Raw genomic sequence first — 27,843 nt, forward strand, 5'->3', positions numbered from 1 at the left:
CGCAACTCATGGGGAGAGGTTGGAAGCGTTTAGATATCTGAACGGCCGCAGTAACTGTTTTTTGTTGCTTACTGCTCTCACTCTCTGCGTTAATAAAAGAAAATCCTTCTCTGAAGAAGCAACCAAGTCTGTTACAAAGAACCAAGTGTGCCACAAACTTCCCCTCCAGCCCCTTCGAACACAGTTCCATCAAACACCACAGAATTGGCCCCAAAACTGCACCCTGCTCGAAAGCGCTGACGCGATCGCAACGCCTCCTCTACAGGGAGCTTCTGAAAACTCCGTCTCCACAACGCTGCCTGCGAGAAAGCGACCAATCAGAATGAGGTTGGGGGAGGACGTTGCATTCTTCGCTCCTGTGCCTGTGCCGGCGGACGCCCCGAACTTTGTCTCTGTCTCGCAGAGCCTGCGGGCGGGGGCGGTCATGGACGCGGGCGCAGACAACCCCGTGCGAGGCCTGCAAAAGGCAGCCGTTTGCTCTATCTGCCTAGAATACTTCAAAGACCCGGTCTCCATAGAGTGCGGGCACAATTTCTGCCTGGGCTGCATCACGCAATGCTGCGAGAAGTCCAGGAGACGGTTCTGTTGTCCCCACTGCCGGCGAAGAGCTTGCAAGAGAGATTTCAGGCCCAACAGGGAGCTGGCGAGCATGGTCGACATCGCCAAGCGGTTCAAGCTGCAGGCCGACCAAGCGGCAGGAGGGAAGGGAGCTTGCGGCAGGCACCAGGAGGCCCTGAAGCTCTTCTGTGAAGATGACCAGACCCTCATCTGCGTGGTATGCGATCGATCCAAGGAACACCGAGCTCACGCTGTGCTTCCCATAGAGGAGGCTGCCGTGGACTATAGGGTAAGACAGCGCTGGTCACAGACCCCAGCTGCACTTGCACTAGCGGCTGACCTTTCTCTGTGTGAGAGTTTGGTCGCCAATTGGATTCTGTTAAAACAGGAACGGTACAGTTATACTTCCAGGGGAATCAGAATTTTCAAAGACGTGATTTGCACAGAGACAAATTCTGGAAGGGTAGCTTTGTTAGGGCCAAAGCTTGATGTGATACCATTCATGCAATTAGCAATTGCGGGAATTTTCAAAGGTGTGGAAGCCTTGGATCCAGATTAGGATTCGGCGGGGGCGGGGCTGCTTTAAGACTTTGCCTTCTGCTGCAGATCCAATCCAGATTGGGACTCCTGCACCTCCTATTTGCCTTGAAAGGAAAGTTTTCATCCGCATAAATGGGAACTTTCCTTCCAGTAGAAAAAGGAGCTGCAGGTGGTAAGGGCGTGGGGAGAGAGGGTGATGGGGGAGGGTGCTTCCAGACTCTCCTGTGTTTGTGGCCATGCAATGCTTTCCCACCTCTTCTTCCATCTTATTTCTTCCCAGAAGAAAACCTCTTAAGGAGCAAAAGATGGAATAGCCTCACAGTGCCTTTTGCCTCTTAGCGCTCAGGAGCCCTCTGTTTGGAAGCTCCCTGGGATCTGCCAGGGTCCCAATCCAAACTGAGGGCCCTACACCTGTGATTTACTTCAAAAAGAAAACAAAAATACGCATTGCCTCATTGTGTGAATGGTGTCCTATTTATTTTTGTCATTGCAAAATTATTTCATTTTTTCCAGGAACAAATTCGGAATCAATCCCACAGTCTTCAGCAAGAGAGAGCAAAGCTGCAGGAGCTTAAACAGGCTGGTGAGAGGACAACTGAGGAGGAACTGGTAAGTCCCTGTTTCAGTTAGCTAACACAGACTTGTGGGGAGGAAAAGCCTTGGAAGTCAGTTACTGGATGAAGAGCCACTGTGAGGGGAAGAGATGATCTGCCTTATCTGAGTTTGCTCACCAGTTGCAGATTGAGTTCTGGGCCTGTGTGAGCTCTTAATCGTGGAATGTGATACGTGGGAGTTCCTGTTAGGCATTGGCTGCCCTAACTGCTGTTGCAAAGTATAACTGGGCACACGTTATATGCTGGGCTGAGGGTATCTGGTGTGAAAAACAAATCCCTCCTATGCTGCAACCACTAAATACTTATTTTTAAATTTTCTAAACTGCTCTTCATCCAAGGGTTCCCAGGCCAGTGCACTAAACATTAAAAAAAAAACACAAATCCAATATAAAAGAAAAATTAAAAGACAAAAAATCATAAAGGCAGTGATAAAATGCATTAACTGTGCAGTCCTATGTCTTCTCAGAAGTAAGCTCAACTGAGTCGAATGAGACTTACACCCAGGTAGGTGATTAAGATTGCAGCATAAAACATTTTTTTAAGATTTAAAAGCAGCAACAATAATTTAAAATAGTTTTAAAAGTAGAAATAAATATCCAAGCAGCTCAAACATGGGAAAATAGTTTTAAAACATAGCATTAATCATATCATTAAAAATAAATTAAGAAGCAGTTTAATAATTATTTTAAAAGGCCTGGGAGAATAAAAAGGTCTTTGCCCAGCACTGGAAAGTGTTTTTATTTTTCTAATTCCATTTCTATATCGCCTAGTAGCCAAAGCTCTCTGGGCGGTTCACAAAACTTAAAACCACAAAGTACAGTATAAAACAATATAAAATATAAACACTTAAAACTACAATACAAAACTAAAATGACAACCAGAATAAAATCTAGCAGCAATGAAGAGATATAAAATACAGATTTAAAACAGCAGAGCTAAAAGACTAGAATGCTAAAATGCTAAAATTCCTGGGAAAATAAAAAGGTCTTCACCTGGTGCCAAAAGGAATACAACGTGGCCACCAGGTGAACCTCTCTAGGGAGCTCATTCCACAACCAATGTGCCATAGCAGAAAAGGCCCTCTTCCTTGTAGCCACCCACCTCACTTTGGCAAGGACTCTTGGAGAAGGATCGCTGAAGATGATCTTAGGGTCCGGGCAGGCACATATGGGAGGAGGCGATCCTTCAGATTCCCTGGCCCCAAGCTGTTTAGGGCTTTGAATGTGAATACCTGCACTTTGAATTGGGCCCAGACATGGACTGGCAGCCATATGATCTCATTGGCCAGTCCCCATTAACAATCTCTCTGCCCTGTTTTGGACCAGCTGAAGTTTCCAGACCATTTTCAAAGGCAGCCCCATGTGTAATGCGTTGCAGTGATCCAAGTTAACAGAGTAGGTGTCAGGCAGATCTCCCTGAGGAGAGCATTCCATAAGTTGGGGGCCAGCACAGAAAAAGCCCACACATGAGCAGACACACCAAGAAATATAAAGAATATAATATATAATATAATATAATACAGAAATATATCAGACTATCTTGCATTTATGTAAGGCTTTTCCTAGCTGCTTCACATATATTGTTATAGTAATCATTCCATTAGCACAGCAATATTGTATCACGAAGAAGGAGCAGATGCCAAACAACTTGCTGAAAGCCATTCAGTGAGTTCCTAGCAAAGCTGACTGACATTTGATGTTGAAGTGTGGGTGGGGGAGAGACTTCCAGCTTGCTGTTAATTCATTTATACTATGGGGCCCAGAGAATGTCCTTTGATTACTTAGTATTGTAGCACTGCTGAAGCAGGAAGCTACGCACGTGCGACCGGATCAGTGCTGTAATGGGAAACCGCCGCATAAAACCACTCTGAACTGTTAACCACACCTGCTCAGGCACACGTGTATTGAACAGGATTCATAATCCGGTTCTGTGGCCAGTGAGTGCACCCCTCAGGAACAATACATGATTGGGGAATTAGTCTGTTACATCATTCCTCTTCAGCCTTTGGCTGTATTTTCACCAGAGGGCAGGCAGCTATCTGTCTGGTAAAGCTGGCTCAGAAAACTTTCACCTTGGCCAAAGTAACAGGAATTTGCATGCATAACTTAGGTTGAGGTGGGCAACTTGTAGCCCTCCAGATGTTTTGGCCTACAACTCCCATCACTTCCAGCCAGCATAGCCAATGGTGAGGGATTATGGGAGTTGTTGGCCACCCCTGGTCTAAATAGTGGCCTTTCATCACAAGGTTAGAGGAAGGACAGGGCAAGGATTTCAGGACGTAATCAAGTAAGTATGTTTATTAAAAGAAAGACAGAGACCACACCAGCTTCTGAATGCAACATTACAAGTTAAGGGTATGATGCTGAAGGCTGTCCCAAAGGAGAGGGGAAGCATAATGGGTAAGACGGCTGGAACAGAGGTGATGGGGCATGTGAATGAATGAGAACAAGCACTCAGCCCAGTGGGAGTTTCAGGAGTGAGTTGGGCAAAACAGCTCCCAGCAAGACTGCTCTCAAAAGCATATCAAGTACTCTCAGCCAAGGACAATGGTTATCTGAAGAAAATAAAAGACAGGGTGAGTCTTCTGAAAAGAGGATATTCTTCTGTGTATTTTAGGGGGGCGGGGGTCCCCAGGAAAAGTTTTTTGCCCCTTTGTTGGGAGGCATATCTGATAGAAATTGGCTGAGCAAACATGTGAACTACTTGTAAATACTGATCTTTATGTATCTGATCAAATAGCTTTATTTGCTGTGGTTGCTAAAAATATTAGAGCAAAGGTCCTAAAAAACATTGCTGTAAGCTGCACACATGATGAATTGATTTGATTGGCTTGCTCAATCTTTGTGTGTGTGTGTGACTATGTCTCTTTTGTGGTCAAACAATAAGAACCTATGGTTATATGCAATAAAATTAGCAGACTGACTCAAAAGGGAGTTTTCATGAGAAACAAAATGCTTCATGCAAGTAAAAAAAATTCCAAAACACCTCCTCGCAACTCAGGAGAAAGAATCTAAGCTGGCCCTATTCCTTGTCATGCTGGTTTCTACTTGCAGGGGAACTTTAATTTTTTTAACCCCTACCTGCAGTCTGAAGTGGTACAATCCAGAATTCTACCACGTCATTCTTCCCTCATTGTGCTGCATATGTGGATCAGTCCTCTCTTGGGAGTAAGTTGAAGAGATGCATTTGTAATGTAAAAATAAACAAACTTGTGGCACATTAAAGACAAACACGTTTATGTATTTTATTGCTGTAAGCCGCCTTGGGAGGGCTTCTGCCCAGAAAGGCAGCCAAGAAATATTTTAAATAAATAAATTAGTTTATTTTGGCATAAGCTTAGGTGCACTTCATCTGATGCAAGTGATGACGTGGGAAGTGTGAGCCCAGGCTTAATGCCACAATAAATTTGTTAAATCTTTAAGATGTCACACGACTCTGTTGTTTTTGCTGCAACAGACTAACAGGGCTACCCCTCCTGAATTTGTAATGTAAATGAGCATTGACATTAGGGAGGTAGTGGGCTCTCCCACACTGGAGGCATTCAAGATGAAGCTGGACAGCCACTTGTCAGGGATGCTTTGGATTCCTGCATTGAGCAGGGGGTTGAACTCTATGGTCTTATAGGCCCCTTCCAACCCTGTTGTTCTATGATTCATTCTGGCCAATATAAACCTTAAATTTGCATTACAATATGCCAAATGAAACAAGATCACTAACCATCCTGTGTGAAAACCAAGAGATCATGGCAGGAAAGTCCTTAAACATTTAAAATAATGAAAGCCAGAAAATAAGGATATATACACTTAGGTACAGAGCTGTTGTAGTATATTTATTTCAGTTCTATTACCAGTGTCACTGCATTCTGTCTCAAAGATTCCACCTCCTATTTCTGTAGCTGTCTTTCACACTAGAAAAGACTAACAGCCAAGGGGAGGAGACCTTGTGCCAGGAACAGCACGTACCCTAAAGATCTGATATTGGACTGGACACTTGAATTGACTCCAGAGCACTGGAGTTCCTGAGTGGAGGGGAAGGGGAAGGGGCTGTGGCTGAATGGCAGAGCACATGCCTTGCAGGCAGAAGGGCCCAGGTTAGATCTCCAGCATCTCCAGGTAGGCTTCAGAAAGACTCCTGCCTGAAACCCTTGAGAGCCATGCCAGTCATGTTGACAATACTGGGCTAATGGACCCATGGTCCAACTCCATATAAGGCAGCTTCCTGTGTTCCTGATCCTGCCAAGCCAATCACGAACTCCATCCCCACAGGCAATCAGGATAACACCCTCTCACTCATTAATTGACATTACTAAGAGCCTTTCCAGTCATCCTGCTTAGTTGGTTGCTCACCCATTCAGCACCCACAACATTTCATTTCAGAAATAATTCCTGGCAACTCTGAATTTGGCTGGCTTAGAATCTTTTTCCTGAGGCGAGATTTTTAAAACTTGCATGAAGTATTTTATATAGGGGAGAAACAGCCCTTGAATATATGAACTACCCATCTGCAGTACAGTCCATTCTGTCACCTCATTCCACTGTCCGTGTAGGCCAGTCCCCAAGTGTTCATTGGAACGCATTGTTAGTACTTACCTCTACCTCTGTTGGCCTTTTAATTGTAGGAAAAGTTAGATGCTGAAAGGAGGAAGGTGGCTTCTGAATTTGAACGGCTGCATCAATTTCTTGAAGAAATGGAGGAGGGCCTTCTAGACCAACTGAATGTGCTGGAGCTGGAGATTAATAAAGGGCAGAAGGAAAATAACACCAAATTTTCTGAGGGGATTTCTGTTCTTGAGGACCTGATCAGTGAGATGGAGGAGAAGTGTAAAAAGCCGGATAGTGAATTCCTGCAGGTGCAAACATGAATCTTTGCCAAGAAATGTTGACTAAGGACTAATAATGGGTAAAATATTTGGGTCTGAATGTCCTGGATTCAGCAGTGACGATAGAATTCAGGGGTTATCATATAAGGTCTGTTTGCACATCATGGCAGCCCACCCTGGCTTAATTTACCCACAAAGGCATTGTGTTGTGCTAGGTGCCCACAGGCATAATTTTTTCGTGGCGTCTGTGGGCGCCAGGCTTGCTGTGCGAACCCAGGCGGCAGGGATTGGTTGAGGGTTGGACAACCCAAGAATAACCCTAAAACCTGTGATATATTTGGGGGTCTTACCCCAAGCCATGGCAAGCCTGGGATCATGTGACAGCCCCTGTAAGTAAATGAAGCCACTGTGGGTTGTTATGTCAGCAAACCAGGCCATAGATTAGGGCTGTAAGGCCCAGTCTGTTGGCGAGATGCCCCAGGGCATGTTTGTGCGATGCAAGGGCTTTTGTTAAAATGCTAGCCTTAGAAGTACTGCACCTGCACAACCCTGCAGCTGTTAAACCTGCAACATTTAGCATCTTTAATCCCCACGAACTCCTGCCCTGAGTTTTAACAGCAGCGTAGTAAAAAGGAGTTCAGCAGGTGCTACAGTGCACAGGATGGAGTGCTAGTGTCCCACTGCCAGTTCAACACCATAGCAGATGGTGTTTCACCTGTAGGACCTGAACATAGATGCCCCTGATGTGATGGAGTCGTGAATCTTTATGTAACATTCTAAGGCTGATTTGCTGCCTCAGAAATGGCACCTTAAAGACTAGCACATTTATTCTGGCAGAAGCATTTGGGGACTATAGCCCATTTCATCAGATGCATGGAGTGTTATCAAGAATTTCAGGTATATATACAGCACATATGGGGAGTGGGGGGAGAATTGTATACAGTGAGGTCAGAAGGAAATGAAATGCAGACAGTACTGACAGTGACAATCACATTATTAATAGTGGTCATTCACTATTAATTTCTTGGTGGGACTTCTCGTTGCAGCTGCAGCCATGATTGGGGTGTGGCAGGGGTGTGGTGTAGCTTCTCGTTGCGTGCAAACCTGGTGAGGGTGGGTTGTTGGGGTGCCACCTGCAACCCTAGAATAGCCCATGGGTTCTGGGTGGCAGCAGCTTGAATGGCCAACTTGGTGCCCATGGGCACCACAATCCACCATGGCTAATAAGTGAAACACGTCACAGGCCAGATCACTAATGTTGCCTAGCACATTTCCCCTCAGTGTTAGGGGCTTCTTACAGTGTTACCAATTAGCTAGTAGAAAACCCGCCTGGCCTACTCTGTCCCTTTAAAAGAGGCTCAGCTGTGCAGAAATTAGCAAAGCAGGCAATTCCTTTCATGGCAAGGAGGTAAGTATTATCACCTGCTAATTGCTGCAGCTCCACCTGCTGTTAAAGGGAGGGGGGTGGATGGGCCATCCTTACTTGCCTTGCCATGGAATTATGGGAGGAGCAGGAAGGCTGTTGGTTGCTTACCAGTTGTATGATATAGTTACTACCAATGTTGCTTACCGATTGTAGCCATGGTACTATGGCTCTGTTCAAGAGATTTAGATGTATGACCATTCTTCAGATTAGCTAAAGGAAGAAGAATCTCCTAGACCAGATGCTGGACATCCTGTGGTCTTCCAGGTGATATTGGACTCCAACTTCCATCAGCCCCAGCCAGCATGGGCAATGGTCAGGGATAATGGGAGCTGTATTCTAGCTCCCACTGGAAGCCTACAGGTTCACTACCCCATTTCAGACAGGGGCTGTTTGCACAACATGACAGCCCGCTGCAGGATACAACACTGCGCCGTGTATGGGGCATATGCGACTGCCATTTTGAATATGCAACCCCCACTCAGGGTTGAGTCATGCGAACTCGGCAAGCATGGGCTATGCAAAAGTTAAATAACCCTCATATAATCTATGTCCTGTCTTAGGCTTATGCAAGGATTGCTTAACCCTCAGCTAACCCACACTCGCCAGGTTTGCATGACATGACAACCACTGGGTGGGTGGACCTGTAACATGGCACCTGGATGTGCAGTGGCTCATCATGGGTTAAATAACCCATGACGAACCATGGTGTCTTATCCGAACCAGTCGCTATGACAGCAGAATATACTTGGAAAGTTTACATGTTCATAATGTGAACTCTGTCTTCTTTCTCATCCCTCCAGAACGTCAAGGAGTTACTGACCAGGTATGTGGTTTTTTCCAGCTCCTCTTTACAAAGGGTCCAAGGGCTGGTTCACACATGCACCTACATCACTTGATTCCTGAACACATGATAGTTCATAGCGAAGTATATACATTGGCTCCACTGAAAAGTTTTTGACCATCGAATCATAGAATAGTAGGGTTGGAAGAGGCCTACAAGGCCATCGAGTCCAACCACCTGCTCAATGCAGGAATCCATTGCCAGCTTTTAAGTGCACCAACAGAAGGATTCAGATGGCTGTCAGAAGGTAAAGATTTGGAACAACAGGCAGGAGTTGGAGTATAGCAATGTAATCTTCGGTTTATGAGGAGGTGGTCTGGACAGACAGAAAAGCAGATAGATAAGTGGGAATAAGGCAATTACAACATTTAACAGTTAAGAAATTTTAAAGAAGTAGGATGTGAGAAGAGAGCGCCAATGCAGAGAGCAGAAAAGAGACGTGATGAGCAGATTAGGGGAACTGAAGAATTCAAGACAGTGAGAAAAAGTTTGATGAAAGAGACAGGAAGGCCAATCAAAAAAATCTTATGAGGGTATTTTGATGAACCATAGCAGGGGAAGCTTGCCAGACTTACTTCCTGTGTTGTATCTGCTCCCAGGCCAAAATGATCTTGCCTCAGAATGCATACAAAAATAATTTAGTTTTGAGTTTTCTCTTTGCTAGGTCATTTGATCTGCCATCAGAGGCTTCTCCAGATCTGAAAAAGGAACTTAGTACATTTGCTAAGAAAACCATTTCCCTAGCAGAAACCCTGAAGAAATTCAAAGGTAAAGGAAAACTGACCATTTCTGTTCATAACTGTACCAAGCTGCTTCTGTCTGGGTTTCTCTCCCCTCGTCAGAAATGTGCCAGCTTTTGTCACTGACCTGGTTCACACAATCCCTGCAGCAGCCCACTATGACTTACTTAACTCTCAGTGGATTGTGGCACCTCTTGGGGCCAGGTTCCCGATTCACAAGGGAACGCTATTGCTTGTGGGCTTCTTGGAGGCGTCTGGTTGGCCACTGTGGGAAGTCAGATGCTGGACTGCAAGGACCTCCAAGGTCTGATCCAGCAGGGATCTGTTGTCTCCCTTTCATTTATTTTATAAAATGCAGCCTCTGGGGCTGCAATTGAAGCAGGGACTGGCATGGCAATGGGGAGAGGGGGCTTGATCTGACCCTGGGCTGTTTCTCTATGAAAAAGCACCCCCCCTCTTGTTGCTTTTGCCCCTATGAGGAAAAAGGCACAGCTACCCCATTGGTGGTAGGCAAGAACGCAGAAGTTCCGATCTGAGCAGAAGGATTCTTTGGGGGTGGGATGGGGGTTCTTCCAGTTGGAGATTATATTTATAGCGCTATCGGAAATGCACTACCTAATATATCAACCCCTCTCGTTGGCAAAGGGGACACACATGGATTCTTCACAGCGGAGGATCTAAAACAGGAGTGTACAACCTCTTTCTCCCTGAGGGCAAATTCAGTGTCAGAGAAGCTGTCAGGGGCTGCATTCTAGTAGTGGGTGGGGTTGAAGGCAGTAAAAGGTGTGGCCGGGGCAAAGGGGGCAGGGCCAAAATGCCAGCATATTTAGCCTAAAGCACTTACTGCCAGTAACTAAGCCTTAGGAGAGGCACTAATGGGGAAGAACTGCATAAAACATGGGAAACCACCAAACTATTGTCAGTTCAGGGTGGGATGAGGGGAAGGGGGTGGGGCCATCTGGGGAACCCAGGATGGTCCGATTTGCCCCCCACCCCGCCCTGAAGTTCAGCACCCCTGATCTAAAAGGTACCTGCAAAGACGATCCATTTGGGAGAGATTGGACACTGCAGATCTGCATGTAACGCTTCCATTTCATGTCCTCAAAGCCCAGCTGCTCTTTCTCCTTCATCAAGTGGAAGGGGGAAGACATGACAGAGAGCTGACTGGTGAGTGGGGAAGGACCCTCAACCCTTCTGCCACTCCCCCCTCCCCCCCCCCCCCGAGCCCAGGTTCCAGATACCTGTTGGTGATGGAAAGACAGCTCTAGAAATTCCGCTGGAGGGAAAGTGACTGGAGAGAGGGGCAGGTGGGTGGGAGTTGGAGAGGAAAGTCAGGAGCTGAGGGGAGGGTTTAACATCCTCTGCCTGCCTGCCAGCCATTCCTGTCGTGAACGTATCCCCTCCAACCCCACAGTGGGCAACCTGTGGCCCTCCAAATGATGATGATGATGATGTTGGACTCCCCTTAGCCCCAGCCAGCATGGTCAATGGTCAGGGATAATGGGAGTTGGAGTCCAACAACATCTAGAGGGCCACAGGTTCCCCAATCCCTGAGGTGGGGGGCAGTGCATATGCTCTGAACGTATATTTCTGCCTTGAAAGGCTTGCTAAATTCAGGCATCACCCACCTTCTACTACTACTTGCTTATCCTGCTGCACATGCTTCTCTTGCCCCATCCCACCACCTGAAATATTTGGAGGGGGAATATGGATTGGCAATGGGAGGGTACTTAAATTTAAATATTACTAACTTGCAAAATTGACAAGGACTGTGGAATTTGGGTCTTTTGGTGGTACTGCAGGTATTGCGGCACATTGGATTCCAGATTTCCTGGTAATAAATCTGGGCTCATTCTCTGCCTCTGCACATCAGCTTCTTCCTCCATGATTGTTGTCCCGTAATAGCATCATAACGCATAACATATCAAACAATGTACATGTAGTTTCACTCCCCCCATTTTTTTTTTTTTTGCTTTTCTCTAGACTCTTTATTCACTGAACTTCAAGAAAAAGAAGAGAAAGTGCCTTCAGCAATAGGTGTGCAGGACCTAAAGAAAGATGGGATTTTCCATGAATATATTCTCAGACTACAGATTATTCCAGCTATTCGTCTTTGGGGCTCTGAATTAATTTGCTAAAGTATGACGAAGCTACTGTGATTGATCCAGTATAGAGAAGCACCTTTCCAAGAAAGACAGATAAATTCCTTATATCTGCTGTTATTGAAAAGACCCCATGTGGAAGCAGGGCTGGCCTGGGCAAACTTCCTTCTGTCCACTCCCATGGCATCCTGGTGTCACCCCCCGCCCCCAAGGGAAATGAAGATAGTGGCGGCTGCGCTAACTGCTGTGCTTGGTGCTTCTCTGCTGATCGCTGCTAGCTGCCACTGCACGCCCCCCCACCTGCCCCTGTGCTCACCAGGTGACAGTGGGCAGCAGCACTCGGTCTAGCACTCAGCAAAGAAGCACTGAATGGAGCAGCTGTAGCAGTTCCTGCCATCTTCATTACCTCACAGTGTCTCTAGGCTCCAGCATAGGCCTAGACCTCTAAGCCCAGAAGCCTTCTGAGGTAATGAGACAATGGTCGTTGAAGCTGCTTTGCTTGGCACTTCTCTCCAGTGCAGTAGGCCAAAACAAAAGTTTATCATATTTTAAAAACGTTGAAAGGTTTTACGGTGTCAGCCCTGTGGGCCCTAGCGTTTGCCTCACCGTGCCTGGTGCTGACACTGGGCCTGTATGGGAGTGACAGTGATTTATAATTACGCAGTGTAACCTTGTTGGCAATATACCTCTTTGGACAGCCGGTGGAGGATTGCTTTTAGAGTGGCACCCAAGATAATTTCCACAAGTGCTAGTTATTACATTTTTTATCCTGCCCTTCCTCCAAAGAGCTCATAGTGCCATACATAATGGACTTCTTGTATCATAGAATCATAGAATAGTAGGGTTGGAAGGGGCCTACAAGGCCATCGAGTCCAACCCCCTGCTCAATGCAGGAATCCAAGTCAGAGCATCCCCGACAAATGGCTGTCCAGCCTCGTCTTGAAGGCCTCCAGTGTGGGAGAGCCCACCACCTCCCCAGGTAATTGGTTCCATTGTCGTATTGCTCTGACACTCAGGAAGTTTTTCCTGATGTTCAGCCGGAATCTGGCTTCCTGTAACTTGAGCCCATTATTCCGTGTCCTGCACTCTGGGATGATCAAGAAGAGATCCTGGCCGCCTTCTCTGTGACAACCTTTCAAGTACTTGAAGAGTGCTATCATATCTCCCCTCAGTCTTCTCTTCTCAAGGCTAAACATGCCCAGTTCTTTCAGTCTCTCTTCATAGGGCTTTGTTTCCAGTCCCCTGATCATCTTTGTTGCCCTCCTCTGAACCCTCTCCAGTTTGTCTGCATCCTTCTTAAAGTGTGGTGCCCAGAACTGGACACAGTACTCCAGATGAGGCCTAACCAGTGCTGAGTAGAGGGGAACTAGTACTTCCTGGGATTTGGTAGCTATGCTTCTATGAATGCAGCCCAAAATAGCATTTGCCTTTTTTGCAGCCACATCACATTGTTGGCTCATATTCAGCTTGTGATCGACAACAATTCCAAGATCCTTCTCGCTCGTAGTGTGGTTGAGCCACGTATCCCCCATCTCGTAACTGTGCATTTGGTTTCTTTTTCCTAGGTGCAGAACTTGCCATTGTCCCTATTAAATGCCATTCTGTTGTTTTCTGCCCAGCGCTCCAGTCTATCCAGATCACTTTGAATTTTGTTTCTGTCTTCCAAAGTATTAGCTATCCCTCCCAATTTTGTGTCATCTGCAAATTTGATCAGCATTCCCTGCACCTCCTCCTCCAAGTCATTAATAAAAATGTTGAAGAGCACTGGGCCCAGGACTGAGCCCTGCGGTACCCCACTCGTTACCTCTCCCCAGCTTGAGAAGGTCCCATTGATAAGCACTCTTTGAGTCCGATTCTGTAGCCAACTGTGGATCCACCGGATCGTTGTTGCATCTAGCCTACTTCAAGCTAGTTTGCTCATCAGGATATCAGGGGTGAGCAACCTATGGTCCTCCAGATGTTTGGGCCTACAGCTCCTATCATCCTGCACCATTGGCTATGCTGCCTGGGGCTGATGGAAGCTGTAGGCCAAAACAACTGGAGCCACAAGTTGTCCACCCCTTCCTTGTATGGAAAAAAAAATCAAGCACATTAGAGACTGGAGTAGGATAGCATTTTTGTAAGGTATCTGTATGATGGTTATGGCTTGAATGGGGCCCAATAAACTGAAGCTGAATCCCATTAAGACAGAGACCCTACAGGTTGACAGTTCCCAGGTCCAGGAACTGATGTGTTTGCCTGCTCTAGATGGGGTTGTGTTCCCTCTGAAAGAGCAAGTCCATAGTTTGGGGATGTTCCTGGATCTATCTCTGTCGGTGGAGGCCCAGTTGGCTTCTGGCCCGAAGCGCTCATTACCAACTTCGGTGGGTATACCAGCTATGCCTGTTCCTGGATGGGGACAGCCTAGCCATGGTGATCCATGCACTGGTAACCTCACGATTAGACTATGGCAATGCGCTCTGGGGCTGCCTGGTGCATGGTTCAGAAGCTGCAGCTAGTGCAGAATGCAGCAGCTAGGGTACTCACTGGGACAGCTAGCAATGCTCACATAACACCTGTGTCAAAAGAAGCACACTGGCTGCCTGTTCGTTACTGAGCCACGTACAAGGTTATGTTATTGTCGTATAAAGCCCTAAACATCTTGGGACCAGGATACCTAGCAGACCACCTTCCCTTATAGGCGATCTTAAAGATATCAGAGGAGGCCTTGCTGGTCATTCCAAAATGAACGGAATGTCGCCATGAAGTACCCCAATGGCAGGCCTTTTCTGTTGCAGCACCCACCCTTTGGAAACGCCTCCCTTGAGCAGTTCAGGAGGCAGAAAATGTGGCATCTTTTAAACACCTCCTGAAAACACACTTGCTCACCCAGCTTTTCCCTGGGCTGTAATTAAATTAATCATGCCACTCCATTTTACTGCTCCTTGAATAGTTTTTATTATAGTTGGAACTGTTTTTAATGTGTTTTTAATGTTGTATTTTAAATGTGATTTTAATATTTATTGTGAACTGCTGAGGGGTGTCATTATATTCGGCAGTATATAAGTGTTGGAAATAAATAACAATAAATACGTTTCCCTCTGTGGGACAGATAACTTCGGGGGCAGGGGGAAGAGAGATTTTCACTGTGAAAATGGTGAAAGATTTATTTTATTTATTTATTTATTATACTTATATCCCACCTTGCTTTCATTGTGGAATTCAAGGTGGCTACATGTGTTTCCCAGGTGGTCTCCCCTCCAAGCACTGACCAGAGCCAGACCTGCTTAGCTTCTGCAAGGTGGCTGCCTCAAGTGCCTTTAGACCATGTCTTTAACCCCTTTCCACCACGACTGTAGTCTTGATCCTAACTGGACCCTGCTGAAGCTCCTATTAAGCCTTCAAAAAAATCCTGAGAGATCGTATACTGTACATAGATCTCCCAAGTCGCCTCTAATTTAGCCCTTAGGCTGGGATTCAAATCCCAGATTGGCCCTAAGCCTTACTTTCGGCCAGTTGCTCTCCAGCTAACTTACTTCATAGGGCTCTTGCAAGATAAAAGGAGAGGGGCCATGTGTGATACCCTGAGCTTTTTGGAGGAAGGGCGGGATAACAAATGTAATAAATAATACTTGTGGAAAACTTGTCGGGTGCCCATATTATCACAAGGTAGGCAGTTCCTAGGACCACCCTTTGCTGAAGTGGCAGAAAGAAGGAACTCTTGCTAATTAATGCGTTGCCGCAAGATGTGGTGATGGTCACCCTCTTAGATGGCCTTTTTTTTAAGTGTCAGGCAAATGAATGGAGGATAGGTTAAGTATTAGACATGATTGTTAAATAGAACCTCCATGTTCAAAGGCAGTATACCTTCAAGTACTAGATACCAGAAATAACAGGGGAAAGACACTGCCTTGGTCCACAGCTTCTGAGCTTCTCTGAGGCACCTGGCTGGCTGCTGCTGGAAACAGAATATTGGGCTAGAGGATGGACCTTCTAACAGTACATCCAGTGCGGCTCTGGAATGGTAAAGGAAAGGACAGACCCTCCAACCAGGTCCTAGATGTAAGTTTGCTGTGAGTGCGATCAGCTTAAACATAGTGCCTGCCCATCTGTCCTTGTCAGACCTAGAGGTTCAGCTGTGATAGGTTACTGCACTGGAGAAGTTTGGTTTTGTAACCTTTGTCATACAGAGAAGCTGAATGCCTGAAAAGGGGGCGAGAGAGGCATTGGTTGGTAGCCCAGAGAATGATGAAGTGACAAGGTTAGGAGAGATGCTCAGATGGAATTTAACATGCGCTGAAAATCTGGGTGAACAGAAAGATGGGGAAAATTCTGTGATGAACATAGAAACCCAAGAATGGGAAAGTTGGATAGGTTCTCTTTCTTAGAAACTGACAAAGGAGAACAGAGCATTAGATCTCTTAATATTTACAGAGACTATGAGCTGTTGTGAAACTTAGAATGAGTCAGGACAGTTTAGCTTTTAAGTAGATGGACACGGGCAGGGAATCTGTCCCACCGCCAGTGATGCTGGGCTCCAGCTTCCATCAGCCTTAGCCAGCATGGTCAGTAGTCAGGGATGATGGGAGTTGGAGTCGAACAAGATCTGGAGGGCCACACATTTCCCCACCCCTGCTGCAACCTAATAAGCAAATGGGAGTCAGTGTGGTATAGTGGTTAGAGTGTTGGACTGGGATTCGGGAGATTTGGGCTCTTATCCTCATTTGGCCATGAAGTTCACTGAGTGACTTTGGGCCAGTCGCTGACTCTCAGCTTAGCCTACATTACAGGATTGTTGTGAGGATAAAATGGAGAGGAGGAAAACCATGTAAGCCGCCTTGGTTTCCTTGCAAGAGGAAAAAAAGTGGAATATAAATGTAATAATAAGTAGGACTGGAGTTTACTTCGGTCTATGCTTGAGAAGTTGCTTTTATTTTTTATCCATGGCCCTTCTGTTCAGTAATGTACCTCAATAAACTACCTACTTCGTTCCTGTTATAATACTGAGTCAGTGGTCTAACTGGTTTGGCCATACCCACTGGGGTGCTGTTTTGAACTCTAATTTTCATTGGTGGATTGGCCAGGAAGGCTAGATGCTAGGACAGGGATGGACAACTTGTTATGGTTAGAGTGTTGGACTAGGACAGAGGAGACCCAAGTTCAAATCCCCTCTCGGCCATGAAGCTCATTGGGTAACTTTGGGGCCAGGGGCCAGTCACTGTCTCTCAGCCTAACCTACCCCACAAGGTTGTTGTTAGAATAAAATGGAGAGGAGGAGGAATATGTACAACACTTTGGGCTCCTTGGAGGAAAAGGCGGGATGTAAGCGTAATAAATAAAAACACAAAACAAATACATTATCCCTAGCCAGGATCGCCAGTGGTGAGGGCTGATGGCAGTTGTAGGCCAAAACATCAGGAGGCCTCCAAGTTGTTCGCCCCTTTTGCTAGGGGACCCCACCATAAGAATCCTGTGCCACCCTGTGGTAAAGTAGTGTTGCAGGCCACCCACCCTTACCCTATGTTCCTCTCTCATCTCTTCACAGCTGATGTGACGCTGGATCTGGACACAGCAGGCCCTTACGTCATCCTGTCTGACAATGGGAAAAGCGTGTGGTTGGGAGGCACACGGCAGAAACGCACCTGCTCTCGGGACCAGTTTAATGTGTACCCCTGTGTGCTAGGCTGCAACGGGTTTACCTCAGGGAGGCACTCCTGGGAGGTCGAAGTGGTGGAAAGGGGGTGTTGGGCAGTGGGCGTAGCCAGAGAGTCTGTGAAGAGGAAGAAGAGATTCAGCTTCCGGCCTGAAGAGGGCATCTGGGCTTTAGAGCACTTTGGGGCTGATCATTACAGGGCTCTGACCTCCCCTCCAACCCCCCTGCCCCTGAGCAAGGCCTACAGAAGAGTCCGGGTGTGTCTGGACTATGAAGGAGGCGAGGTGGCATTTTTTGATGCAGTGAATGACAACTGGATCTTCACATTCCCAACGAGCCTTTTTGCAGGGGAGAGAATTCATCCTTGGTTGTGGGTGGGGCTCAGGTCCCACCTCAGACTATTTCCCTAGGTTTGCATAGACTTTCTTTTAACAGCGACAACCAGGAGTAAAATTGCCCATTGATTATTGTTGTACAGCAAGTTGGCCCTCCAGAAGCAGAGAAAAAACATGCTGTATCTGTCTCATGCTTCCTTGTCTGCCCCCCAGTATGTTTCAAATTAATGCCTTTCTAGGCATCTACAATGCTGTGATGAGAGACACACCACCTCTGGTTTAAATGTGAATACATTTGTTATTTGAAGTACATTATTTCTAAAAGCTGCAAGAGATCTACCTGCAAGAGGCAGCTAGATCTATGAGCAATCTGAGAATCTATACAGTTCTTATGTTCCTGTTGCAAGAACAGTACATGACAATCTACACAATTGAGGAAGCTACATTCCCATTCATAAGGGAACTCTTGACTTTTGTAACATTTGGTGATACTTGCTTGGCTAGGGACAGGTGACTCAGTATCCTAGAAACTGTAACTTGTGAAGAGGGATAGATCTGCACTGATAGTTTAATGTAGACTCACCCCTAAAGGACCCAAACTAAAGCAGATTTCTTTTTTTTAAGCAACACAGATTGATTTCAAGCTCTGAGAAAGATTTGTCTCCTTTGAAGGAGACATATGGATGAAATAGCTCACTGAGGTTCTTAGTCAAATCATTGGCTCCTTCAGCCTTTTGAGTTGTAAGAATCTGCAGAAGAGCTTATATCACAGCTGCTGAATATAGTGATGGGAATGCAGCACAGACTTTTCGAAAGATGTTCTGTTTGATTTGATGGGGCAGGGAAAGGGGATTTTTCAAATCCTTAAAATCATATGGCTGGGGAGGGGGGCACTAGGGTCTGAAACCAAATCTTTACCTTAAGTGCTGTCAGTTTACATAACAGCTAAAGAAATTTAAAATAAAGAGACATAATATATTCTTATCGGTAGTTCGTGTTTGCATAGTAGGCCTTAAGGGACAAGTCTCGGTTATGGGCAAGTGAAAGAAGAGGCCCATCACCCCACCCCACATGGGATGCTCACCCCGTGTTAGAACTAGACTGGCAAGTTTACCAGGGACAATTCTTATTTATAACAGGGATGGGGAAATGTAGATCCTTCTGTGGGTTGCTGCTCCATCTGTAATCCTTGGAGGGATGTGTGGGGAGATGGAAGATAAAATGTAGGGAACACCACAGCATTTCCAGTTTATACTTGATTATCAGTACCCAGTTCAATTATATCGTTTGAATTCAGGAATAACCTTGTCCTTTAATGATCCCACCAAGATATAAAACCAGCTCATGTTTGTAGACAGTTGGGTAATTAATCTTTTCCAATACCTAGCCATAATACCATGATAAAACCAGAACATTTATTTTTAAGGAGTTCATGCCACAGGAACACCCCTGCCTCCCTAAATGTTTCTAGTACAGCATTGAAAAGGCAGATATAGCTTCAAGCATTACTTTGTGTAGTCCAGTCTTTCCAAACCGTGGCCCCCCAGAAGTTGTTGGACTACAACTACCATTGCCTATGCTGGCTGTGGGTGATGGGAGTTGTAGTCCAGCAACATCTGGGAACCCAAAGTTGGTTGGGTATGTCTGGCCCATATCCATATCTGAAGTCCACCCTCCATCCAAACTCTGAACATGCACCATATAATTCATATACTTGGGAAAACTACCGTTGCGGGGGATCACACAAGATTTGACTATACATTTTTGAATAGGTTTAAAGTTTGTTGCACCTAATACTGATCTCTAGCTGTGTCCTTTCACAAGCATTACACTTATGTTAAAATCAGTCAATTCACTCAGCTAAGTTAGTATAGTCGGCCTTTTAGAGTAAGACAGACACCTGCCCAATATTTTTAAAACATAAACAAAACGTTTATTAAGTAGAATTAATAATACAAGAACAAAAAAAGTTTGGCTTACTGACTGCTGGCGAAGACATAAAACGCACTTCCAAAACTAGGAATGCTCTCACAAATTTGGGTCTCTTACCTTTCCATGGTATTTTGCCTGTATATCTTGTATATCCAGTCCTCAGATCACTCACTATGAGGGACCTGTTCACCCACTAGAACCCTTTGTTCTCTATGAAAATAATTTTGAAGAGCCTAATTAATCAATCTGATCAGGCCCAAGCAGCAACTTTCATCCCCTGAACAAAAGTGGCTTCCTTTTCCCGGCAAAGAGGAGCCGAGCCGTCTGACTCTGCCACTTCTGTTAGATTATGGTGACATGTAAACATTTCCCATCAGTCTGCTTCTAGGAGTGTGGAACATGCTTCACCCCCACAAAAAAAGATCAGATTTGACAAGTGCAAAATTATTTGCTGTAGCGTTATCATGCACCTACCCCTGTATTTTGTTTGGTACGATATTCCTATAAGCTCTGATCTTGCACCAATAATGCAACTGGAGTCTGATTGGGGATGGGTGAGAAGCCTTGCTATGCTGCTGTTCACAACCTTTTTTAAAAAGCGTTGAATGCTCCAGTATTGCAAGGAGAACAGAGCCAGCTTTTTCTTCTTTTTTAAGGTTCCTGAAATGCCAAGACAGAGGGAGAGCGTGGGTATGTTTGTGTAGCAGCCTTATTGCTTTTCAAACTTAAAAACCAAAATTTGCATGGGAAGAGTACTGTAATGGCTAGACTTGTAGAATGAGAGTGCATATAAGACCAAAATCATGAATGGGGAAAAACCCCATCACAAAATGTGATAGGCATTATATAGCTTAGGGGTGTTAAACCTGTTTCAGGCCAATAGTCACATTCTATTTTGGAGAAGCTCTGAGGGACCACATTGCAATCCTATGCACACTTAACTGGGCATAAAAACAACAAAGAGTTTTGTTGCATCTTAAAGACTAACATATTCATTGCGACATAAGATTCCATGTGCCAGACCCCACTTTGTCAGATTTATTAAGTGGTCACCCATGTGTGGAACTGTAGATACCCTGAGTAAAGCGAGAGAAAGAAATTGCAGGGTTTGGGAGATTTGCGATTTTTGGGGCAGAGCGAGGCCAAGAGATCAAGCAATTCAACAGAAATCTTTAGGTGCATCACCATACTAGGTGGAGCACAAATGAATATGGAATCCAATTAAAAGAGAACGATCCAATCAGCTGAACATAGGAGTAAGTGACTTCTGAATAAACACCAATAGGACCCTGCTGTAACATTCTAAGCCGGCTTATGCCTGAAATCAGTGGGACCTGCTTCCACAGAAACACAGCGAGGACTGAACTGCAAAGGTTCTTGAGTTTAATTCCTCATACTGCAAGTAAAACACACTAAAGAAAAGGGATAAAATTTGAATGTACTGCAAAGCATGTACATTTTCAAATAATAGCTGCTCCATAGCACATTTTGGACACAACCAGGGCCAGCGTCACAGGTCAACATGGTTGGGCACCTGCCAAGTGTCTACACCTCAGCAGGGCTCCACCAACAAGAGTCCCTTGGAGTTTCTCGGCCTCTTCACAATTGCAACTTATCATTCACCTGCCTGTCACTCTGGCCAGACAATGGTAGTGGTGAGAAGGAGTCACAGCAGATGCACGGCCTACTTGCTCCCTGGCTCCCTGCCTGTCAAGCAAGCAAGTGGCAGCAATGATGAGAAAGAGGATGAGGAGCAACAGCAGCTGGTGACAATGGCGGCGAAAAGGCAGACTCACTGGGGCCCACAGACGATGCCTTGCCTAAAGGCTCTCAAAAACCTGGAGCCAGCAGTGGGCATAACAAACCCTCTCTGATTCTGGTTGGTTGTGCCATCAGGTAGCTTTGCAGTACCTGGACAGAATTTCAAGCAGAATGAAAGGACACTTCAGTTTCAGGTGGAGAGGGGGCAAGGCTCAACAGACTGGAAAATATGATGCCCAAATTAGATGTGACAAATGGAATCCAAAAGAAATCTCACATAAACACAGTAGGTTTCCTAATGAGAATTGCGGGCGCCGGGGGGGGGCACTTATTATTTCAGATTTGGTATCCAAGTTCCAGAAGCACTTTTCGGCTGAAGCAAATGTATACACACTGAAGTTTTAGTGGTTGCACATACACATACCCTCTACCTCAAAATAAAGTCATCGAAATGTCAAAATTAGAAATGTAAAATTAGAATTTCTACATACAGATTAGGCATTTGGGCTGCAAACTACATCCAATTGAATAGGGATGATCACTTTGTGGCTTTCCAGATGTTTGGCCTACAATCCATCAACCCTGGTCAAAATAGTCAATGGTGAGGGATGCTAGGAATTGTAGGCCAAAACTCCTAGACAGCCACAAAGTGCCCACCCCTATCAACGGCAAAATTCCCATGATGTAATTTCTTTTTTAAAAAGAGAAATGGACTGCACGCTTTGATGCTGGATTATTTGTTCCGCATTTGCCTCAGCTATGATGAAATGTCAGTAAGTGCCTGATAAAGGTTTATAGAACAAGACAGTATATACGTACATTAGTATATTCTACAGGAATTATCATCAATGGCCATATTCTTTAATAATTCAACCATTGTCTCTTGGAAAGTGCACGGGGGGGCGGGGGAGGCAACAATTAGTTTCCATCATCCAACTAATCCATTTTATTTCATGACTGAGTTACAAAATTTAGATAGCCATTTATTTCTTTTAAAAATACAGCTCTTCTTCCTGGTTAAGACTATTCTTCATCTCTAATGTTTTATTAAGATACAGGAAAAAGCTGTAATGAAACGTGGTTATTAAAAGCTGGCTGGATCTCTATTCATTTTGAAAGCAAATCGCTGGAAGTACATACAAACAAGACTCACAGAAAATAAACTATTCCAGTTTAATCTGACCCTTTGTTTCTCTGTACCTTTGGTGAGGAGATCATTAAAGCTTCCTGCCCTTCCCCTCCCTCCCACAAATTCTCTGACCTTTAAGTTTCAGTTTGATCAGCTAGTCTTATTGGCAAGGTTTCTCTCATATTAAAAAAATAAAAGGAAAACTTAACAAGCCTGACCAAGACACACTGTTCTGCCTCACTTGCCTTAAATAGTATGTGCAAGACTGTGTATTCCATACGCTCACAAGGACACATAGTAGTGGGCACAAGAATCTCACTTCTAATTAAAAACAACAACCCAAGTTTCTAGCCTTCATAGCAACAAAAATAGACTTGAAAACATGTAGACAATGCCTGGGAAAATCTCAGAAGCCAGAGAAAGGCCAAGCAGGATCTCCCACCAGCAGGATTTCTCAGTGCCTTGCCATCTCTCTTTGCCCTTTCCTGTGACCTGCAGAAATGGAACAAATTATTCAAATATATGTAACTTTGTTTAATGTGCATAGGGCATCCAGGCCACAGAACTCAGCAATCCTTGATGGAGAATCTGAACTGCCTTGGAGCAGAGTTTTGTTTAGTTGGGAAACATGGAATAAAACACAGTCCTCTTTGTAGTTCAGTGCAATGCTATGCAAGTTTACTCAGAAGTCCCACTGTGTCCAATGGGATTTGTTCCCTGGTAAGTGTGCACAGCACTGCAGCCTGAACAACGGACCAGCAGAGGGATGTTACAAGGAGGATCTTCAGGAAGACTCTATTTCCTGCTCCCCCGGGGCACTCGCATTCGCGTCGGGAGTTTTCGCGGCGCCTTTGAAGTGGACTCTCCGATGGCTAACCAGGTGTGAGCTCTGGTTAAACCTCTTCCCGCACTCAGGGCACTCGTAGGGCTTCTCGCCTGTGTGGATTCGCTGGTGCTTGCTCAAGTCCGAGTTCCGGATGAAGCTCCTGCCGCACTCGAGGCACTTGAACGGCCTGTCCCCTGTGTGCATCCGCTGGTGGGCCAGCAGGGCGGAGCTGTAGCTGAAGGTCTTCCCGCACACCAGGCATTTGTAGCGCCGGTCTTCCTGGTGGGACTTGCGGTGGACCAGGAGCTGGTGGATCATGCGGAAGCTGGCCGGGCAGTCGGGACAAGCGTGCAGCTTCTCGGTGTGAGTCTTCTGGTGGGAGATGAGGTGGGACTTGTGGCCAAATGGCCGGTCGCACTCGGTGCAGATGTAGGGTTTCTCGCCCGTGTGGATCCGCTGGTGGGCTGAGAGGTTGGAGCTGGTGCTGAAGCATTTCCCACAGTCCGGGCACTCATAGGGCTTCTCGCCCGTGTGGGTCCGCTCGTGGGCCCGGAGCTGCGAGCTTTGCCGGAAGCCCCGGCCACAGATGGAGCACTTGTACGGCTTCTCCCCCGTGTGGATCCGCCAGTGCTTGATGAGCACCGATCCTTCGCTGAAGCACCGGCCGCAGTCCGAGCAGACGTACGACTTCTCCCCGGTGTGGGTCCGGCGGTGCACGATGAGCGCTGAGCTGGTGTTGAAGCTTTTCCCGCAGTCGGTGCACTTGTACGGCTTCTCCCCAGTGTGGAGCCGCCGGTGGGTCAAAAGGCTGGAGCTGTGGCGGAAGCTTTTGTCGCAGACGTCACACTTGAATGGTCGGTCATTCGGGTGGATTCTCGGAGGGCCATTCTCATAGCCGAAACAGATGTCCCCTGCGAACGTATCCCCAGGAGGTTCCAGATCCCCCTTGTGGGCTTCTGGCTGCTCAGAATCCAACAAATCCTCACTCTCCTCTGACAACATCTCAGGTGGTTGTTCAGGATCCACCGGTACAGGACCCGTTTGCTCGGCAGTCTCCTCTTCATTTTCTCTCTTGATCCAATCTTCACCTGTTATGACAGTTAAAAAAAAAAGAAAAGAGTCTACCATCAGCTGGTCCCTGTCCACAATGAGGCCAAAGGCAATCTGAGATATTGGGAGTGTAGTGGTGGTGGCAGGGTGTGTGTGTGTGAGTGAAGTGTAAAAAGATTAAGCTTCTAGGGAGAAGGAAGACTTGAAAGACAGAGATTTGTTCTGAGAAGCCCAACAGCAAACTCTTTGGCCACTAGGTAATACTCAAATGTGACCTGCATTGACTTAAAAAAACAAAAACGAATTTCCTCCACTACCAAGTTTATAAACACAGTATTAAAATTTCCCTCCCTTCCAGTGCAGAATAATCCATTGTCTCTGTTACCACAAGCTTCGGACTATACTGAGTTAGTATAGGAAAACAGGGAAAGGGGTAGGAGTGAAAAAAAGGAAGTGGAGGAGTAAAAAAGGACATGAACAGCTATAGGGTGGTAGGATATTGGGGGATCTTCCTCAATGGTTATATCAACCCTGACCTGATGGCACTTTCCATATGTATCCCCAGCACTATGAAGTAATGAACGTTGTGTTTTGCCTTGCCTTCTCACACAATTGCAAGGGTATTAAGAGGCCCAGATGAGAGAAGGATCATTCGCAGTGCTTTTGAAGTGCTGGGGGGTGGGGAGGGGGGGAGCAGCTGTGGCTAGAGCACAAGCTTTACATGCAGAAGGCCACAGGTTCAATCCCTGGCTTCTCTGGAAGGGTTAGAAAAACCCCTGCCTGAAACCCTGGGGAGCTGGTTCCAGTCAGTGGCGACAATACTGGGATAAATGAACCCATGATCTGACTCAGCATGAGGCAGCTTCCCATGTTCCTAAGTGGACTCTCCAATGGCTAATGAGGTGCGCACTCCAATTAAACCTCTTCCTGCGCTCAGAGCATTCGCTGGGCTTCTCCACCTGAGTGGATTCTCTGGTGTTTGCTCAAGTCCAAATTTCAAGTGACATGCTTCCTGCGCTCAAGGTGCTTGAAAGGCGTGTCTCCAGCATGCATCCTCTGACAGTCAAGTTGAGACTGGTTACTATGTTATTTTTCTGACTGTCCCCTTCAAACCTTCTCTGGAAGGCTGATACAAGGGCACGTGAATGAGAACATGCCTCAGAAGCACCCTTAATATGGTATGCAAGGCCCAGAAAAGATGGTCCCAAGGAGCCTTTGTTGGATATAAAGGAAGCCAAAGCAGTTTACCTGCAAATCCCACTTTGGAAGTAGGCAGTGGCTCATATATATTAGATGCGGAGGGAGAAGGGAAGAGATGGACATGTATCGGCTCATAGGACATCAATGCAGACCTGTGTGTTTTGAGCCTCGTTCTTCTTGGCTTAAAGGACCAGCAAAGGGGACAATGTGTTTGTTGCCAGCCCTGCTTGTTCTTGCTTTATTCAGGCCAGGTTCCAAAGAAGGAAACACAAGCGTACCGGAGAGACCCACACACATAGCCAAGGACATTGTGTACAGTTTGGCCATCATTGAGTATTTGCTTACAACAAATCCCAGGGCCACAGAGACAAGCTGCTGTTCGATATTTTTTTTAGCAGGGTGTCTCTTTGGCGGTGGAGGGAACTGCTGCATTGAAAATAACAAGTGATGGTCCGGCTGAGCATGTGGTTCTCGCCTTTACACACATCACTGCTTTGGATCCCAGACTGTAAGGAGAAAGATAATGCAGTATCAGAACTGCAAATTTAGATCAGCTTGATTGTTTGGCAGGCCTGCCCAGTGTTGTGCAGAGCCCTTCAGATGGGCTCACATGCTATACCAAACTGGGCCCTCTTATTATATAGCAAAAGGCCACCTCCCTAGAATGTGCTTTTGCGGGATTGTAAACCATGTCAAACTTCCAGACAAACACATACACAAATGTACCTCCTATGTGCACCTCTGTGTCACAGTAGTTTCAGCAGCATAGGAAGCTGTCTTATACTGAGTCAGTCCATTGGTCCATCTACCCCAATATTTCACTTATGGTCTGAAACAATGCAACCTGTGTCACTTCAATGACACAAGGATCTCCCCCCCCACACACACACACCCTAAATTTCTCCCATGTTTAAATTTGATTTGTGAGCCTTCTTGGGACATAGCACCCATCTCATGACCTTAGGGGTTGAGCAGTCTTGTAAGTGTGAAAAATAAATTTGGATTAAACCATGAGCTAGGCAGGCAATCGATAGCACAGGGATGGGCAACTTCAGCCAGTCCGAGGGCCAGTTTCCAGTTCCTGGACACCCGTCCCACCAGAGGCTGCACTCTTGCCACTGCACAGCCTACAGCGACAAAAAACTTGGTGATTTGCCACCAAAATGTGGCAGCAAATCACTAAAGAGGCACAAAAGAACCACATTTAGCTTGAAAACAAGTGAAATTTGGCACTTCTGACTCTCTGTAGCAGTTTGCTACCAAATTTCAATAGCATCTGAAATTTGGTAGCAAATTGTGGCTTTTTCCTGCACAGCAGCACTGAATTATAGTAGTATGGGAGTGGAGGGGCTGCACTCAAGGCCATGTGGTGGCCATGAGGGAACACCCTGTGATAGCACAACCTGTTTAGCATGTGGCAACTCTGTCTACCTGGACCTGGCTGGCTCACCATGCCACTTTTGTAGTGGCAATCTGCCCTTATCTACCTCTCCATTCTGCCAGGTTAAGAATTTTATGTTACTCCAGAACACTTTTGCCCACAGTCTAGCCCAATGACCTCCCTACCCATTTTCTCTCACGAAGAGGCACATACTGAAGATCGCTTCCTTAACACGAGATCAGTTGCCTCTTGAGCACCACTGCTATAATCAGGGAATACAGCCCACTCAGTCAGGGATTTTAAAACTAGAAGGATGAAAACGGGTTGGAATTTTCGACCCTTCCAATATTTGGGTGACAGGTGAAACCAGGATCCTAACCTAGGTTGCAAATTGCAAGTAAACAGCCTGGGTGTGGTAAGTAAGCCAACTCAAAAACGAGCGTAGAGGGTGTGTATGGGTCATTCATTTTGAGATGGTAAAGAGGAAGTAAAAATATAATGCAATAAAAATAAAACAACGTGGTTACAGGAAGCGTTTCTAGAAAAAAAGGTAAACAAAGGCTATGCAACAACGATCTTTCTGCCTGCTCACAGGTGTTTCAGGATACAGGGCTTGGCGTTTTCCCTCGACAGGAAGCAAGCAAGTTCTCCACCTGCCTTGGCCCTGCCGTCTCAACGCCCACGGGAGCGCTCCTCTCCCGATGCGAGCTGAGCCGACAAAGCGGCCAGCAAAACGCTCCAGTCCTGACCGTGTGCACTGGCGGCATCAGATTCCTTGGGACGCTCCCGCAGAGCTGCCCTCATCAGTTCTCCCCCTCCAGCCCCATCTCAGGCACTCACCGGGGTCCATCCTGTCCGCAGGCGCCTGCTTAGGGTTTTAGCCTGATGAGGATCCGGGGCGCAGCGCAACAGCGCGAACACCCATCTCACCGTCAGGGTCCGTCCGCATTCCTGTGG

At 46.2% G+C, this 27,843-nt stretch overlaps 2 protein-coding genes across 6 annotated transcripts; one reads left to right on the forward strand and one right to left on the reverse strand.

The window, feature by feature from the left end:
* The first annotated feature begins 388 nt into the window (after positions 1-388).
* Positions 389-21,364, forward strand: LOC146355211 (zinc finger protein RFP-like). 4 transcript variants are annotated; one of them, XM_084830337.1, is made up of 7 exons: positions 389-847; positions 1,612-1,707; positions 6,331-6,561; positions 8,758-8,780; positions 9,463-9,566; positions 11,522-11,575; positions 17,165-21,364. In XM_084830337.1, the coding sequence occupies exons 1-7, from the start codon at positions 425-427 to the stop codon at positions 17,680-17,682; spliced, it is 1,449 nt and encodes a 482-aa protein (XP_084686463.1). In that variant the 5' UTR covers positions 389-424; the 3' UTR covers positions 17,683-21,364. The 4 variants fall into 4 exon arrangements, with proteins under 4 accessions (XP_084686463.1, XP_084686464.1, XP_084686465.1 ...); XM_084830338.1 differs by lacking the exon at positions 11,522-11,575; XM_084830339.1 differs by lacking the exon at positions 6,331-6,561.
* Positions 19,516-27,820, reverse strand: LOC146355212 (uncharacterized). Of its 2 annotated transcripts, none has more exons than XM_084830371.1 (2): positions 27,727-27,820; positions 19,516-24,343 (listed from the first exon to the last, which is right to left on the reverse strand). In XM_084830371.1, the coding sequence occupies exons 1-2, from the start codon at positions 27,734-27,736 to the stop codon at positions 23,214-23,216; spliced, it is 1,140 nt and encodes a 379-aa protein (XP_084686497.1). In that variant the 5' UTR covers positions 27,737-27,820; the 3' UTR covers positions 19,516-23,213. The 2 variants fall into 2 exon arrangements, with proteins under 2 accessions (XP_084686497.1, XP_084686498.1); XM_084830372.1 differs by having other exon boundaries at positions 26,232-27,820.
* Positions 27,821-27,843: the final 23 nt, after the last annotated feature.

Source organism: Heloderma suspectum, chromosome 2, assembly GCF_057233095.1.
Source record: "Heloderma suspectum isolate Gila_16-S chromosome 2, 16-S_ref, whole genome shotgun sequence".
Taxonomy (NCBI): Eukaryota; Metazoa; Chordata; class Lepidosauria; order Squamata; family Helodermatidae; genus Heloderma; species Heloderma suspectum.